This window comes from Choloepus didactylus, chromosome 21 (assembly GCF_015220235.1).
Source record: "Choloepus didactylus isolate mChoDid1 chromosome 21, mChoDid1.pri, whole genome shotgun sequence".
In the NCBI taxonomy this organism is placed as follows: Eukaryota; Metazoa; Chordata; class Mammalia; order Pilosa; family Megalonychidae; genus Choloepus; species Choloepus didactylus.
The window spans coordinates 1927922-1947306 of record NC_051327.1 but is presented as its reverse complement, the minus strand read 5'-3'; the positions used below and the strand labels follow the sequence as shown (position 1 = coordinate 1947306).

Genomic DNA, 19385 nt, shown 5'->3' with positions numbered 1-19385 from the left:
GGATGCACTGCGCCGTTGCCTCCAGCCCAGATTTCCTTTACTACAAGGCGCAGGCGACGCACAGAGCGACGCCGTCGGGCGCCGCCGGCGCTGGCGGCCCCTGGCGGCCCTTGGCGGTACTGCGCCTTCGGAGCCGCGCCGAATTGCTATGCGGGTTAAGAAGCGGCAGAAGCAAAACTGCGCTGGTAGGGTCTTTCCCTGAAAATTGAGTCAACACAAGAAAGGACCTTACTTTTACTTATTATCTTAAAGTTCTGAAATACACACACACATATATATATAAAATTTTGATGCCATGATTCTTCCATAAGTATTCAAAGTTATTTAATAAGAATGTGAAAAAATAAGAATCAATTTAAATATATAACTAAGACTAAGAAATGTTGAATTACGATAAAAACAGAAAGTACATGTTTTAAAGCTTGACAGTGTATAAATGACATAGTTAACAAAAATGGGGAAGTGGGGAGAAGTTTAAGTGTGCTGCTAATTTGCTCATGTTTCTTAGCAAGGAGCTTAAGGATATTGATAGAAATTGAAACATAGAACAGCAGTTTTACTTCAATTAAATTCAAGTAAAATAAAATGTAATGCTTGTAATTTAAAGTAGACTGCATAGGATTATCACATTATTGTAAAACTATTTCTATCTATGCATTCATTAAGAAATTCTGAGTATCTGTTACGTGCTAGTTGCTGAGGCTATAGCAGTGGTCAAGCCAGACAGTAGTCTAGTGTTCTGGAGTTTGCATTCTAGTGAGAAGAGATAGACAGTAACAAGTAGAAAAAAACATACACTCCTTCCCCCAAAAAACAACAAAAACCCAACCCTCCAGGAAGTAGTAGTAAGTACAATGAACAAGAAAGCAGGGAAGGGGATGGTGAAGGAGTCCAGAGCTATGTTATTTTAGAAAGGGTGGGCCCTGAAGGCCTCTCTTAGCAAGTGATATTTCAGCTGAGACCCTAACGAATCAGAGAAGGGAAAACAGAAACTCAGGAATCATTCTGTGGCTGGTGATGCGAACCAGTCTTTATATCAATGCTGGCAGTTAATGCCATGCTTTTCTTGCTTACTAACTTCATCACCACCACCTCACTGTTTATTAGCAATTGGAAGAGCAATTGTATCACCTCTTTGGGATGATCGTGAGTAAATGGTCAAGCTCCATTTTAAGTTGGTAGCCTTTCATTTCTGTGGAAAACTCACTAGCACCAAAACTGGTGGGAGCTGGAACCGGGGCTCATCATATCCACTTGGGTCAATAATGACACACCAGCTTCTGGTTCCTCCCTCCTGGTCACCCTCTGTAGTTGGAAACAGACCCATGATGACTACTGTGTATCATTAACATAAGAGGGGGGTGCTCAGGAAGACCCTGATAAGCCTACTACGTCGCCTCTTTGGACCATCTCGTCCCCGTGACCCATCTGGGATTTCTGTTACATTTAATGTTTTTTGTCAAAAACAATAAATCACTTTGTATTTAAATGATATATTGGTTGGGATAGCTACTATTACTTTTAGCAAACACGTAAGGAGAAAATGTCAGCCTTCGTGGTCTACAGGGTAAAAGATACAATTTTAAGATTGAGATCAAATCCTTAGCGGCTGGGGAAGATTTAAGAGAGGGCAGTAGTGCTACTCATTAACACTCCTTCTGTATGCCATCAAAGGATGTATAAGCCTGAACTCTTATCAGCTTCCTGCACATATCGCCCCGGAAATCCACCAGTTATCCCTTTCTCCTCCCAGTCCACTTGCACCATTATCTCATTCCTGTCCCTCCCTGGGGCCCTGTACCACCAGTTACCTGTTCTTTCCATCTTCAGCCTCCTTTCTTCTGGCTCTTTACCCTGAGCTGTCAATATGCCAAAGTTTCTCCTAGCCCAAAAACAAAGGCAGAGACCCCTCCATTGACCCTTCATATCCCTCTGGTATCTTCATTCCTCTCATCCTTTCACGGTCAGATTTCTTGGAGTAATCTGCATTTCCAGTCTCCAATTCCTCACTTCTTAATCACTCTTTTATCCACTGAAATCAAGATTCAAATTGCCCCCCCCCCCACTCACTAGTGAAATTGTTTTCATAAAGCTCACCTCTAAATCTTTTTTAAAAATTTCTATGTGGTAACATAATACAACATAATGCTTCCCATTTTAGCCATTTTCAGGTATACAATTCAGTGGTGTTAATTACATTCACAATGTCGTGCTACCATTACTACCACCATTACCAAAACTTTCCATCACTCCAAACAGAAACTCTGCACCCATTAAAGCATAAACTCTCCATTCCCTACCCTTGCCCCTGGTATCCTGCAATCTACTTTCTGTCTTTATGAATTTGCACAGTCTAGTTATTTCATATAAGTGAGATCATACAATCTTTGTCCTTTTGTGTCTGGCTTGTTAGCCTCAATGTTGAGGCCTTTGAGGTTCATCCATGTTGCAAGCATGCATCAGGAACTTTATATCCCTTTTTGTGACTGAATAATATTCCATGGTGTGGGGGAATAAACAAAACACACCATATTTTGTTTACACACTCATCTGATGATGGACACTTGGGTTGCTTCTACCTTTTGGCTATTGTAAATAATGCTGCTATGAATACGGGTGTACCGATATGAGTCTTCTGTTTTCAATTCTTTTGGGTATACACCTAGAAGTTGGATTGCCGGGTGATATGGTAATTCTAGACTTAACTGTCTGAGGAACTGCCAACCTGTTGTCTACAGTGGCTCTACCACTTTACGTTCCTACCAACAATGTATGAGGGTTCCTATTTCTCTGCATCCTCGTCAACATTTATTATTTTCTGTTTTTTAAATAATAGTCATCCTAGTGGGTGTGAAGTGGTATCTCATTGTGGTTTTGATTTACATTTCCCTAACGGCTAATGATGTTGAACATCATTTCAACATGTGCTTATTGGCCATCACTGCTAAATCTTACATTGCCAAATCCAATGGCTATAACCTCTCTGGACATCCTTTTCCTGCCTTTTTCATGTGCTCCTCTTTTGCTCACCATTTAGACATTAGTTCTCAGGGTTCTGACCTTGACTCACTCTTGACTGAAAATATAAGTTCTCCTTAGAATCGATTTATTCCAGAGATTTTAATTCCCACCTGCACCCACCACTGGCCTTTTCCCCAAGTTCTGCAGTCCTATACAGCCATACCTCAGAGATATTGCAGGTTTGGTTCCAGACTACCGCAATAAAGTTAGCCTCACAAATTTTTTGGTTTCCCAGTGCATATAAAAGTTGTTTACACTATACTGTATCTATTAAGTGTGCAATAGCATGTTTAAAAAAAAATGTAGAAACTTTAATTAAAATGGGACACAGAGACACTGAGTACATGCTTTTGGAAAAATTGCACTGATGACATGCTTGATGCAGAATTGCCACAAACCTTCCATTTTTTAAAAAAACGCAGTATCTGTGAAGTACAGTAAAATGAAGCACAGTAAAATGAAGCATGCCTGTATCCAATTACCTCAACAGTCCTACCAGATCTGTAAGTATCCAAATAAATCTTTCTCGCTCCCTGTCTGTCTCTGAATTGCTGACCCCATCATCCACTAAGCCAGAGGCTTAGACTTCTTCATCTCCTACCTAATCACCTATTCACTTAGTCCTGCTCATTTCTTTCTCCTCCTAAATCTTTCTCCAATTCAGTTATTCAGTCCCATTGCCACAGGTTGGACCTTCATGGTCGCCCCCCTGTCTCCCCTTCTAGCTCCATAAATACATTCACTGCAGCCAGAGTGGGCCCTTATCACCTCACTGCTCAAACCCTTCAATGGTTCCTTCACCTGTAGAATGAAGTCCAGGCTTGTTAACATTTCTCACCAGCTCCCTGGCTACCTCTCTAGCTTCCTGATTCTACTCTCCACAAATCACTCAAGCAAAGATGAAGACGATGTACTCAGAAAAAAAGTTGTGTCAGTGACTCAAAAAGTGACTCCACTGATGATGTAGGCACTGTATCAAGGATTTATGTGAGAATGAAAAAGAACCTCAACAGTCCTTCTAAATTAGCATATGTTGATGTATTTGTTCAGTATGTATGTAAAAATAATTAAATATTACAAATATGATAAAAGTCTGTTACATCTTAATTTACTAGTTAACTGAAATTTATTCTTATAATGCAGTATCACTGACTAAGTATTTTCTTGTTCCTGAAAATGATCTTAATGGAATGGGAAAAAATATGCCAAGTAGAATGTATCAAAATAAATATTTATTAACATTTGACGCTTTAACTGTATACACACCTTTTAAAAGCAAACATGCAAATGTGGGAAAAAACCAATATTATTTAAGTAAGTATAAATAAACATTCAAGATCAAAGGTGCCCACCACCATCATAATAAAAAAACGATCGGTATCAATGAATAAGACTAATTATTTTAAATGTCATCCAGATATTTCCCTTTACAGCTACAACTCCAAAAAATATTAACAGGCCAAATATACCCAGAAACTGTGTTTTCACCTTATCTTAATAGTAGTGGTAAATAAATATATTTCCATCTTTCTGTCCAACCAGCAAATGAGAATCTGTCCCTGACCATTTAACGAAAGACCAATTTTGATCAGAGATAGGTGGGAGAATAGCAGTGCAATGACCTAGAAGTAAGTCCCAAATGGCAATTTTTCCAGAAGTCAATACTGCTGCTGCAAAATTGTCTTTCACGTCACCTTCCAAGAACCTAGTATTAAGCAGAGAAAAGACAACTCAAATCACATATCAAAAATAATTTTTAAAAAAAGGCCAAAACCATACTCCCAAAGCAACAGTAAGAACAAAAATACCTGTAAATATGAATGCCCATATTTAAAATTTTAGGAGACAACTGACTAGTCTGCTGCAGTTTGGGATATAATCACATTTTATCTGGTCTCTCCCAATCTCTTCAACTGCATCTCTTACACTCTCACTGTGAATCATACTGGCCTTCCTTCTAAATTTCTGAACTAGCCAAATGCAGTCTCACCTCAGTGCCTTTGCTCTTGCTGTGCCCTCCCCAGGCAGGCTCTATCCCCGGATCTTTGCATGGCTGAGTTCTTGTCATCGTCCAGGACTGTCTCCAGATGAGACGTAATCGCCTAGCTGAAGTAGTGCATGCACACACTCTGCCCCTCTCTATCCCCTTACCTCTTTTTATCTTCCTAACACTTTCAACTATGTGAGATTATTCCTATTTACTTATTTGATGGGTGTCTCCCCCACAAAAATGTAAACATCACAAAAGCAAAAATCTGGTCATCTTTTTAAGAGTAGGGGTTCTACAGTCAGCTACCTAGGTTTGAATCTTAAATACAACTTAAGAGTTGTGTGACCCTGGGCAAGTTATTTAACTTCATCAGTAAAATAAGGATGATGATAAGAGCAACTACTTCATAGGATTGCCTGTGAAGTTTAATGGAATAGTTTACTTAAAAACGCTTAGCACAGTAACCTGACACACAAGAAGTGTTCAGTAAAAATTACCTATTCAGTGGCACCACCTGTTACATGACTAACCACTGGCACAGTCAGCCCTCAATGAAAATTCTCTGAGTGAACTGAAACAATCCTTTTTTATCCCTGGCTCCCACCCAACTTTGTGTAGCTAACTCCTAACTCACTTTATAAAAACTTCACAAAGCGTTCTTAGACAATCTCTCCCTAATCCTCCACTGCCAATTAAGTTGCCCCTCCATCCTTTGTGCTCCCAAACAGTGCAAGCTTCAATCACAGTACTTTGTGCCCTGAAAAGTAGTGACTAGTTTTCCTTTCTAACTTCCATGAATTGGAAACAGTAGAGCTTCCTCCAGGGTTGGCACCAAGTAGGCTTTCAAGGCTTACCAAATATACCGAGAAAGCAAATGCTTCTACCAGGTCCAAAGAAACATGCACTATAACTATCAAGGATTCTTATTGTTGTGAGTTATTCAAGTTAGACTTTATGATTTTGATTTACCAGGTTTATTTTCAATCCTTGCTAAGTGCAAATATTAATAAAAGCAATGTTCAGGAATTAGACGTTCTGATATTGCTTAGTTGGCCTAACAATGTCAATACTACTTCTAAGCATCAATAGATCGTGTCATAAGTCAGTAGATAAATCGATAAATTTATCAACAGACAAATTTATCAACAATATCAACTGCCAAGATGGAGGAGGTTCAAATTGATTTCAAGTCAGATTCTCAAGTAAAGATGTCTTCCTAAAGTACATTTAAATTTTCTTAATTTAAATTTTATGGAAAGAACATTAATTTTAAGGCTTTTGTAAAGAACATTACTCTGTATTTAAAATATTTTCCTTATGGAAAAAAAAATGGGTGTGACTACACATAAAATACCTATCCAGTTCCACACCAGTAGGGATCAGGATGTAGCAAATCTGGAATTTGATGCTCAAGTCCACTAAACTTCATTCTACTTCTTAACATTCTATGATCTGTAGTATTTCATGTTTTCCATTCATCTAAGTGACACAAAAACACCAGGTTTTTGTATTTGCTCAAGCCCCTTTTAAAATGTCACAGCCAATGAACTGCATTCTCACACACTTGCCTTCCAGCCTGCCCGTGAGGAAGACAGTAGAGCATCACACCCATACCCAGGGCCGTCTTAGGGTTCATCACAATCAGCTGAAATACAGGGCTTCCGAACGACTCACTCCCCTTGGCACAAGGATGTCTCAGCACAACAAATAGGAGCCCCTAATTTAGGAGGAAAAAATAATAACCAAATAAACCATCAAGAGTATGCTGGGGATGGACTGTATGGTATGTCAATAAAGCTGCTTTAAAAGAAAAAAAGAATATGATGGGAAAAGGAAAGGGGAGGCAGTGATAAAACCAAAGAATAACAGGAATGATCTTAAGTGCTCAAGATTTAACCAGTGGATTCACTTTTTTCATGTAGGACCTGCTGAGATTATCACTGGACAGGACTTCTCTATCCCAGGGCATCCAACATTTTCAGCCAGTCTTGCCAGACACAAATCTGGCCAGGATATCTGTACCACTCACCAATTTCCTCTATCTCAGATACTACATCTCATGCCACCCATCTGGGTATATGGTAGCAGAGGGAAAGAGGTCATATAATCATGTGGAGTGAATCCTCCAATTAGAAATGTTCATTTATAAGTTGGCTTCTGAAAATTCAGAATACATTCTCCATATAGTGGTGAATGGATTCTTAGGCCAGTCCACAATAGCCTTTTTAAACCCAGACAATTCTACTTGCTATTGAGAGTAAGAGTGACAAAGATAGACACCATCACCTATGGTTATTCCTGTGGGAAAATGAGTTAAAGAGCTCTCCTGGTTTTAAAATTGTATGTTCTAATAGTAATATTAATGAATATGTATATGTGAGTGTGTGTGTGTGTGTGTATATATATATATATATGTATATATCTCAAACTGTTAAAAGTGGTTATCTTTGAGGGTGGGGTGGGGAAATTAATTATAGGACCATTAGGATTAATAACATTCATTTGCAACTTTATATTTTTCTAGAATGATTGAGTTTTTATGATGAGAATGAATTACTTTTGTAATGGGAAAATAACTGCGATTTTTAAAATGTTACATGCCATACACTAAGCTAGGGGCTAGCAAACTACATACAGCCTATGTGCTAAATATGGTCTGCTGCCTGTTTTCATATGGTTTGTGAGCTAAGAAGGATTTTTACTTTTTTAAATGGTTGAAAAAAATCTAAAGAATATTTCATGGCACATGAAAATAACAATGCAGATATTAGTGTCCATAGATAGTTTTATTGGACCACAGAGCTATGCCTGATAGTTTATATATTGCATATAACTGTTTTTATGCTATAACAGCAGAGTTACACAGCTGCAACAGAGACCAAATGGTCTACAAAGCCAAAAATATTTATTATTTGGACCTTTAGAGAAAACATTTGATTATCCTTGCACTAAACTATTAATTATACCTGGAGGTTGGCTTTATGAGGAACTTTTACTTACTGTCTTAAACATTTCTGCAGTTTCAATTTTTAATAGCAAATAAGTATTATGTTGCAATAAAAAAGATATAAAATTATTTAAATGCATAATAGGTAAATTTAATAATTCTAGAGGCAAAGTAAACCCTCTTAAGGATGTAAAAAGTTAGGCTCAAAATTATGTGACTTATCTAGCTGAAGATAACCTTTAAGTTCAATTCCATAGATCCTGCTAGACCAGGGAAAGATGGTTTTCAACTGAAGTTGTCACTGACGCTAGGCAAGCCAGTCTCTACACAAACACTGAGCCTCCTGCTACAGCCTCTGCTAGCTAGTGGCTTCAACAGTTGATACTCAAGCAGTTATTCCCAACTCCGGGACAACTACCTGAAAATGTGTTAAGAAATTAAAATTAGACTATGCACCAAGTCTATTAAGACAGTGGCTAAGAAACTGTGTTCATTTCTATATGGGAACACTAAAACCTAAGAAAGAAACATGTCTAGGACCACTTAATATTTTTCTCTAAGAGTATTTATTCCATAACATAAATCAGTTATGGCAATGTGATTGGAAGTCAAGCCTGATAACAAGCATAATATTTCTCAGCATACATTCACAACTGGAAATAAATTCCCTTAAGTCCTATAGACAGAAAATTTACCAGGCAATCAGAGGGTACCAACACTTATTTTCATCCATAAAATTCAAGGGAAAAACAAACACTGCTATCTAAATATAGGGGTCTAATCCATTCCTATGGGTGTGAACCTATTGTAAGTAGGACCTTTTGAGAAGGTTACTCAGTTAAGGTGTGGCTCACTGTAATCAGGATAGGTCTTACTCCTATTACTGGAATCCTTTTTAAGAGAATGAAATTCAGGCAACAGAAAACCAAGGAAGCAAGCAGCTCAGATCAACAAAGGGAGAAGGGAGAGATCAGCAGGTGCTGCCATGTGTGTCTTGCCATATGACAGAGAAGCCAAGGATTGCTGGCAGCTATCTTAAAAAAAAGCATTGCCTTGATGATGCCTTGATTTGGACATTTTCTTAGCCTCAAAACCATGAGCGAATAAATTTTCATTGTTTGAGCGAACCCATTGTATGGTATTTGCTTAAACAGCCTAGGAAACTAGAATACTAAATTTGAAAAAAAAAAAAAAAATAGGCAAGAGGGAGGGTTAGTTAATTACTACTTACTAAGTTATTGCTCTCAAAGTAGTCCAGCAGATTGATACTTACCATTTCAGAATAGGCTTTGTGACAGACTGAAGCTTGGTAAGAATCACCAACGTGCATCTTTTTCAAAAGCTGCCCGGTTTTTAAATTCCTGGACACCAAAATAAATAAGCTGATAACCCTCTTCTAGCAAGTTGATTTTCACAAAAACATTCTCTTATTTATCATTGCATCCTTTAGAAGGTGTGACCAAAAGAAAAAGTAAGGTACACAATACACTTAGCAAAAATAGAACCATAGATTAAGGTTTTCAATAGTTTAATTTGACAGTTTAGGCTTATATTGAATCTGCTATGCCACTAGTAATACATCTCTCCAAATTACATGAGAAAAGTTTTCTGTTATCTTACTCTGCCTAGTATTGAATTCAGGCACATATTACAGCTCTGTCATTATGCTTTTGTGACACTTCTAATTATGCTTAAATGGTCAGGAAACCAAATTTGATTGGGTGAGAGACTATACTTAAAATGGACCTATATAATTATGTCTCTATAATACATGTTTGTGAACATTTAAAAATGAAATGCTAAATGATTACATTTTTAAAAGGGGAGGGAGGGAGGCGGGGCAAGATGGCAGACTGGTGAGCTGTATGTTTTAGTTACTCCTCCAGGAAAGTAGGTAAAAAGCCAGGAACTGCGTGGACTGGACACCACAGAGCAATCTGTCTTTGGGCATACTTCATACAACACTCATGAAAACGTGGAACTGCTGAGATCAGCGAAATCTGTAAGTTTTTGCGGCCAGGGGACCCGCGCCCCTCCCTGCCAGGCTCAGTCCCGGGGGAGGAGGGGCTGTCAGCTCCAGGAAGGAGAAGGGAGAATTGCAGTGGCTGCTCTTATCGGAAACTCATTCTACTGATTCAAACTCCAACCATAGATAGACTGAGGCCAGACACCAGAGACTCTGAGAGCAGCCAGCCCAGCAGAGAGGAGACGGGCATAGAAGGAAAACAACACGAGAAGCTCCAAAGTAAAAGCAGAGGATTTTTGGAGTTCTGGTGAACACAGAAAGGGGAAGGGCGGAGATCAGGCCTTGAGGCGCATATGCAAATCCCGAAGCAAGGCTGATCTCTCTGCTCTGTGCACCTTTCCTTAATGGCCCTGGTTGCTTTGTCTATTAGCATTTCAATAACCCATTAGATCTCTGAGGAGGGCCGGTTTTTTTTTTTTTTTTTTTTTTAAATCCTTTTTGCTTTTTCTAAAACAATTACTCTAAGAAGCTCAATACAGAAAGCTTCAAAGAATTGAAATTTGGGCACGTCAAGTCAAGAGCAGAACTAAGAGAGCTCTGAGACAAAAGGCAATAATCCAGTGGCTGAGAAAATTCACTAAACAACACAACTTCCCAAGAAAAGGGGGGTGTCCGCTCACAGCCACCATCCTGGTGGACAGGAAACACTCCTGCCCATCGCCAGCCCCATAGCCCAGAGCTGCCCCAGACAACCCAGTGTGACGGAAGTGCTTCAAATAACAGGCACACACCACAAAACTGGGCGTGGACATTAGTCTTCCCTGCAACCTCAGCTGAATGTCCCAGAGCTGGGAAGGGGGAGCAGTGTGAATTAACAGAGCCCCATTCAGCCATCATTTGAGCAGACTGGGAGCCTCCCAACACAGCCCAGCAGCCCAGAACCGCCCTGGGGGGACGGCACTCACCTGTGACATAGCACAGTCATCCCTCAACAGAGGACCCGGGGTGCACAGCCTGGAAGAGGGGCCCACTTGCAAGTCTCAGGAGCCATACACCAATACCAAAGACTTGTGGGTCAGTGGCAGAGACAAACTGTGGCAGGACTGAACTGAAGGATTAGACTATTGCAGTAGCATTAAAACTCTAGGATCATCAGGGAGATTTGATTGTTAGGGCCACCCCCCCTCCCCGACTGCCCAGAAACACACCCCACATACAGGGCAGGCAACACCAACTACACACGCAAGCTTGGGACACCAATTGGGCCCCACAAGACTCACTCCCCCACTCACCAAAAAGGCTAAGCAGGGGAGATCTGGCTTGTGGAGAACAGGTGGCTCGTGGACGCCACCTGCTGGTTAGTTAGAGAAAGTGTACTCCACGAAGCTGTAGATCTGATAAATTAGAGATAAGGACTTCAACTGGTCTACAAACCCTAAAAGAACCCTATCAAGGTCAGCAAATGCCACGAGCCCAAAAACAACAGAAAATTATAAAGCATATGAAAAAACCAGACGATATGGATAACCCAAGCCCAAGCACCCAAATCAAAAGACCAGAAGAGACACACCTAGAGCAGCTACTCAAAGAACTAAAGATGAACAATGAGACCCTAGTACGGGATATGAAGGAAATCAAGAAGACCCTAGAAGAGCATAAAGAAGACATTGCAAGACTAAATAAAAAAATGGATGATCTTATGGAAATTAAAGAAACTGTTGACCAAATTAAAAAGATTCTGGACACTCATAGTACAAGACTAGAGGAAGTTGAACAACGAATCAGTGACCTGGAAGATGACAGAATGGAAAATGAAAGCATAAAAGAAAGAATGGGGAAAAAAATTGAAAAACTTGAAATGGACCTCAGGGATATGATAGATAATATGAAACGTCCGAATATAAGACTCATTGGTGTCCCAGAAGGGGAAGAAAAGGGTAAAGGTCTAGGAAGAGTATTCAAAGAAATTGTTGGGGAAAACTTCCCAAATCTTCTAAACAACATAAATACACAAATCATAAATGCTCAGCGAACTCCAAATAGAATAAATCCAAAAAAACCCACTCCGAGACATATACTGATCACACTGTCAAACATAGAAGAGAAGGAGCAAGTTCTGAAAGCAGCAAGAGAAAAGCAATTCACCACATACAAAGGAAACAGCATAAGACTAAGTAGTGACTACTCAGCAGCCACCATGGAGGCAAGAAGGCAGTGGCACGATATATTTAAAATTCTGAGAGAGAGGAATTTCCAGCCAAGAATACTTTATCCAGCAAAGCTCTCCTTCAAATTTGAAGGAGAGCTTAAATTTTTCACAGACAAAGAAATGCTGAGAGAATTTGCTAACAAGAGACCTGCCCTACTGGAGATACTAAAGGGAGCCCTACAGACAGAGAAACAAAGACAGGACAGAGAGACTTGGAGAAAGGTTCAGTACTAAAGAGATTCGGTATGGGTACAATAAAGGATATTAATAGAGAGAGGGAAAAATATGGCAAACATAATCCAAAGGATAAGATGGCCGATTCAAGAAATGCCTTCACGGTTTTAACGTTGAATGTAAATGGATTAAACTCCCCAATTAAAAGATATAGATTCGCAGAATGGATCAAAAAAAATGAACCATCAATATGTTGCATACAAGAGACTCATCTTAGACACAGGGACACAAAGAAACTGAAAGTGAAAGGATGGAAAAAAATATTTCATGCAAGCTACAGCCAAAAGAAAGCAGGTGTAGCAATATTAATCTCAGATAAAATAGACTTCAAATGCAGGGATGTTTTGAGAGACAAAGAAGGCCACTACATACTAATAAAAGGGGCAATTCAGCAAGAAGAAATAACAATCGTAAATGTCTATGCACCCAATCAAGGTGCCACAAAATATATGAGAGAAACATTGGCAAAACTAAAGGAAGCAATTGATGTTTCCACAATAATTGTGGGAGACTTCAACACATCACTCTCTCCTATAGATAGATCAACCAGACAGAAGACCAATAAGGAAATTGAAAACCTAAACAATCTGATAAATGAATTAGATTTAACAGACATCTACAGGACATTACATCCCAAATCACCAGGATACACATACTTTTCTAGTGCTCACGGAACTTTCTCCAGAATAGATCATATGCTGGGACATAAAACAAGCCTCAATAAATTTAAAAAGATTGAAATTATTCAAAGCACATTCTCTGACCACAATGGAATACAATTAGAAGTCAATAACCATCAGAGACTTAGAAAATTCACAAATACCTGGAGGTTAAACAACACACTCCTAAACAATCAGTGGGTTAAAGAAGAAATAGCAAGAGAAATTGCTAAATATATAGAGACGAATGAAAATGAGAACACAACATACCAAAACCTATGGGATGCAGCAAAAGCAGTGCTAAGGGGGAAATTTATAGCACTAAACGCATATATTAAAAAGGAAGAAAGAGCCAAAATCAAAGAACTAATGGATCAACTGAAGAAGCTAGAAAATGAACAGCAAACCAATCCTAAACCAAGTACAAGAAAAGAAATAACAAGGATTAAAGCAGAAATAAATGACATAGAGAACAAAAAAACAATAGAAAGGATAAATATCACCAAAAGTTGGTTCTTTGAGAAGATCAACAAGATTGACAAGCCCCTAGCTAGACTGACAAAATCAAAAAGAGAGAAGACCCATATAAACAAAATAATGAATGAAAAAGGTGACATAACTGCAGATCCTGAAGAAATTAAAAAAATTATAAGAGGATATTATGAACAACTGTATGGCAACAAACTGGATAATGTAGAAGAAATGGACAATTTCCTGGAAACATATGAACAACCTAGACTGACCAGAGAAGAAACAGAAGACCTCAACCAACCCATCACAAGCAAAGAGATCCAATCAGTCATCAAAAATCTTCCCACAAATAAATGCCCAGGGCCAGATGGCTTCACAGGGGAATTCTACCAAACTTTCCAGAAAGAACTGACACCAATCTTACTCAAACTCTTTCAAAACATTGAAAAAAATGGAACACTACCTAACTCATTTTATGAAGCTAACATCAATCTAATACCAAAACCAGGCAAAGATGCTACAAAAAAGGAAAACTACCGGCCAATCTCCCTAATGAATATAGATGCAAAAATCCTCAACAAAATACTTGCAAATCGAATCCAAAGACACATTAAAAAAATCATACACCATGACCAAGTGGGGTTCATTCCAGGCATGCAAGGCTGGTTCAACATAAGAAAAACAATCAATGTATTACAACACATTAAAAACTCGAAAGGGAAAAATCAATTGATCATCTCAATAGATGCTGAAAAAGCATTTGACAAAATCCAACATCCGTTTTTGATAAAAACACTTCAAAAGGTAGGAATTGAAGGAAACTTCCTCAACATGATAAAGAGCATATATGAAAAACCCACAGCCAGCATAGTACTCAATGGTGAGAGACTGAAAGCCTTCCCTCTAAGATCAGGAACAAGACAAGGATGCCCGCTGTCACCACTGTTATTCAACATTGTGCTGGAAGTGCTAGCCAGGGCAATCCGGCAAGACAAAGAAATAAAAGGCATCCAAATTGGAAAAGAAGAAGTAAAACTGTCATTGTTTGCAGATGATATGATCTTATATCTAGAAAACCCTGAGAAATCAACGATACACCTACTAGAGCTAATAAACAAATTTAGCAAAGTAGCGGGATACAAGATTAATGCACATAAGTCAGTAATGTTTCTATATGCTAGAAATGAACAAACTGAAGAGACACTCAAGAAAAAGATACCATTTTCAATAGCAACTAAAAAAATCAAGTACCTAGGAATAAACTTAACCAAAGATGTAAAAGACCTATACAAAGAAAACTACATAACTCTACTAAAAGAAATAGAAGGGGACCTTAAAAGATGGAAAAATATTCCATGTTCATGGATAGGAAGGCTAAATGTCATTAAGATGTCAATTCTACCCAAACTCATCTACAGATTCAATGCAATCCCAATCAAAATTCCAACAACCTACTTTGCAGACTTGGAAAAGCTAGTTATCAAATTTATTTGGAAAGGGAAGATGCCTCGAATTGCTAAAGACACTCTAAAAAAGAAAAACGAAGTGGGAGGACTTACACTCCCTGACTTTGAAGCTTATTATAAAGCCACAGTTGCCAAAACAGCATGGTACTGGCACAAAGATAGACATATAGATCAATGGAATCGAATTGAGAATTCAGAGATAGACCCTCAGATCTATGGCCGACTGATCTTTGATAAGGCCCCCAAAGTCACCGAACTGAGCCATAATGGTCTTTTCAACAAATGGGGCTGGGAGAGTTGGATATCCATATCCAAAAGAATGAAAGAGGACCCCTACCTCACCCCCTACACAAAAATTAACTCAAAATGGACCAAAGATCTCAATATAAAAGAAAGTACCATAAAACTCCTAGAAGATAATGTAGGAAAACATCTTCAAGACCTTGTATTAGGAGGCCACTTCCTAGACTTTACACCCAAAGCACAAGCAACAAAAGAGAAAATAGATAAATGGGAACTCCTCAAGCTTAGAAGTTTCTGCACCTCAAAGGAATTTCTCAAAAAGGTAAAGAGGCAGCCAACTCAATGGGAAAAAATTTTTGGAAACCATGTATCTGACAAAAGACTGATATCTTGCATATACAAAGAAATCCTACAACTCAATGACAATAGTACAGACAGCCCAATTATAAAATGGGCAAAAGATATGAAAAGACAGTTCTCTCCAGAGGAAATACAAATGGCCAAGAAACACATGAAAAAATGTTCAGCTTCACTAGCTATTAGAGAGATGCAAATTAAGACCACAATGAGATACCATCTAACACCGGTTAGAATGGCTGCCATTAAACAAACAGGAAACTACAAATGCTGGAGGGGATGTGGAGAAATTGGAACTCTTATTCATTGTTGGTGGGACTGTATAATGGTTCAGCCACTCTGGAAGTCAGTCTGGCAGTTCCTTAGAAAACTAGATATAGAGCTACCATTCGATCCAGCGATTGCACTCCTCGGTATATACCCGGAAGATCGGAAAGCAGTGACACGAACAGATATCTGCACGCCAATGTTCATAGCAGCATTATTCACAATTGCCAAGAGATGGAAACAACCCAAATGTCCTTCAACAGATGAGTGGATAAATAAAATGTGGTATATACACACGATGGAATACTACGCGGCAGTAAGAAGGAACGATCTGGTGAAACATATGACAACATGGATGAACCTTGAAGACATAATGCTGAGCGAAATAAGCCAGGCACAAAAAGAGAAATATTATATGCTACCACTAATGTGAACTTTGAAAAATGTAAAACAAATGGTTTATAATGTAGAATGTAGGGGAACTAGCAGTAGAGAGCAATTAAGGAAGGGGGAACAATAATCCAAGAAGAACAGATAAGCTATTTAACGTTCTGGGGATGCCCAGAAATGACTATGGTCTGTTAATTTCTGATGGATGTAGTAGGAACAAGTTCACTGAAATGTTGCTATATTATGTAACTTTCTTGGGGTAAAGTAGGAACATGTTGGAAGTTAAGCAGTTATCTTAGGTTAGTTGTCTTTTTCTTACTCCCTTGCTATGGTCTCTTTGAAATGTTCTTTTATTGTATGTTTGTTTTCTTTTTAACTTTTTTTTTCATACAGTTGATTTGAAAAAAGAAGGGAAAGTTAAAAAAAAAAAAAAAAAGAAAAAAGACAAACAAGGAAAAAAAAAAAAAAAAAAAAAACGATGTAGTGCCCCCTTGAGGAGCCTGTGGAGAATGCAGGGGTATTCGCCTACCCCACCTCCATGGTTGCTAACATGACCACAGACATAGGGGACTGGTGGTTTGATGGGTTGAGCCCTCTACCATAAGTTTTACCCTTGGGAAGACGGTTGCGGCAAAGGAGAGGCTAGGCCTCCCTGTATGTGTGCCTAAGAGTCTCCTCCTGAATGCCTCTTTGTTGCTCAGATGTGGCCCTCTCTCTCTGGCTAAGCCAACTTGAAAGGTGAAATCACTGCCCTCCCCCCTACGTGGGATCAGACACCCAGGGAAGTGAATCTCCCTGGCAACGTGGAATATGACTCCCGGGGAGGAATGTAGACCCGGCATCGTGGGATGGAGAACATCTTCTTGACCAAAAGGGGGATGTGAAAGGAAATGAAATAAGCTTCAGTGGCAGAGAGATTCCAAAACGAGCCGAGAGATCACTCTGGTGGGCACTCTTACGCACACTTTAGACAACCTTTTTTAGGTTCTAAAGAATTGGGGTAGCTGGTGGTGGATACCTGAAACTATTAAACTACAACCCAGAACCCATGAATCTCGAAGACAGTTGTATAAAAATGTAGCTTATGAGGGGTGACAGTGGGATTGGGAATGCCATAAGGACCAAACTCCACTTTGTCTAGTTTATGGATCGATGTGTAGAAAAGTAGGGGAAGCAAACAAACAGACAAAGGTACCTAGTGTTCTTTTTTACTTCAATTGCTCTTTTTCACTCTAATTATTATTCTTGTTATTTTTGTGTGTGTGCTAATGAAGGTGTCAGGGATTGATTTAGGTGATGAATGTACAACTATGTAATGGTACTGTAAACAATCAAAAGTACAATTTGTTTTGTATGACTGCGTGGTATGTGAATATATCTCAATAAAATGATGATAAAAAAAAAAAAAAAAAAAAAAGGGGAGGAACTAAGAGGTGGGAAGAAAGAAGGGAGTTAAGGAGCACACATAGGAGAGGAAATTTTCATAATAGAATGCTGGGGACATGCAAGCTGAATAAAAGAAAACATGGACCCTGTATTAGTTAGTGTTCTCTAGGGAAACAGAATCAACAAGAGATATTTAAATAAAAGATTTTACAAAAGTGTCTCACACAACTGTGGGGATGCACGGGCCCAAATTCTGTAGGGCAGAATACACGGGCCCAAATTCCATAGGGCAGAATGCACGAGTCCAAATTCCATAAGGCAGGCAGTGAACTGTCAACTCTGATGAAGGTGTTCGAGGAACTCCTCAGGCAGCAAACTGGCAAACTCCAATGAACTCAAGAAACACTTCGCTGGCTAGCCGAAGAAGTGAAGGTCCCCTATCCGTCTTGCTTAAAAGTCTTTAACTGCTTGGATTAAATCCAGCTGATTGCATTCTCTCATCGTGGAAGACAAGCCCCTCATTGTAATCAGTCACAGCTGCAGCCAACTGACTGATAATTTAAAAAACCAGCCTTCTGGTTTATTAACCAGCCACAAATGTCCTTGCAGTAATGGTTAGGCCAGTGCTTCCTTTACCAGACACCCAGGTACCATCATCTGGCCAAGCTGACACATGAACCTAACCATCACTGTCTACCCCTTGTCAAATTGGCACTTATACACACCACCTTAAACCATACTTTATCTCTAAGTAGAGAACAATAACAGACATATATTTCGCCTACCAATACATGGCTGCCCTGCATACAACCGGAAATGCACTAAATCTCTCCAGAATAGGGTGGCAAGTCCTTGGGTGATATTAACTCTTAAAATTGATTTACTTTAACTTAAATACTGCAAAATGAACAATATAGCTTATGTCATATGATAAAGGGATAAAATAGAGAAGAAAGCAAAGATATTTGCTTTATAGACAAATACAAACATACTTATAACAATGAGGAAACATTCATGCCATCGTAGTCCTCATTTCTGTAACTGGTCATGTAGCCATAGTTCATATTTATCACTACCTTCTTCCACTATCCATTCCATGTTCCCTTTACCCTCAGCAAGCACTTCAGCTGGCTGTGGTTCTTTGCCTGGTGGGGTGACCCAAACCTTCATTCCTGAAGTTTCTTGGCCATTGGTAGTCCTGCCTGGACTGGGTTGTTGTAATTTTTCCATTGACTTTAATCACAGGGCATGGTAGTACTAAGAGATGCCCTAGGTGATTGTCTGTATTCCAGGAAAACTCTTCTTTACCTCCATTGTGTAGCTGCAGTGCTATTTCTCCTTGATAGTCAGGATCCCAGCCAGTACAGTAATCCCCTTCCTTGCCTGTTGATTCAGAGGCATAAGAAGCCCAAAGTGTCTAGCTGGGAGCCTTAACTTCCAGTTCAATGGAATTATTGTTGTGTTTCCTGGTGAAAGCACTCCTCATTTTGGAACAAAGACTTGTACACTAGCAGAGCTTAGGCTTGCAGGGACAGGAAGCAAAAATTTTCCTAGTGGATCACCAGGAGTGATAGTGAGTGGTGCCACTCCCGTTTCCACCCCTTGATTCCTGGACCTGTGAATCCTGGCTATGGGAGAAACAGCACCATAGAGTGGATGCTGATTCAGAGCATACACAGCCTCCTGGAGAACAATGCCCCAGGTACTGCCACCGAGTTGATGCCGTAACTGAGTCTTCAACAGGCCATTCCACCATTCTATCAACCCAGCTGCTTCTGG

At 39.3% G+C, this 19385-nt stretch overlaps 1 protein-coding gene across 3 annotated transcripts in view; it reads right to left on the bottom strand.

The window, feature by feature from the left end:
• Positions 1–4231: 4231 nt before the first annotated feature.
• Positions 4232–19385, bottom strand: part of PALB2 (partner and localizer of BRCA2) — a 38565-nt gene continuing 23411 nt past the window's right edge. For all 3 annotated transcript variants that reach the window (XM_037815143.1, XM_037815144.1, XM_037815145.1), the window contains 3 exons: positions 9232–9319; positions 6580–6728; positions 4232–4726 (listed from right to left, as the gene is read on the bottom strand). In XM_037815143.1, the coding sequence (XP_037671071.1) occupies positions 4516–4726; positions 6580–6728; positions 9232–9319 (448 nt within the window). In that variant the 3' untranslated portion in view covers positions 4232–4515. The remainder of the gene's footprint in view (positions 4727–6579; positions 6729–9231; positions 9320–19385) is intronic.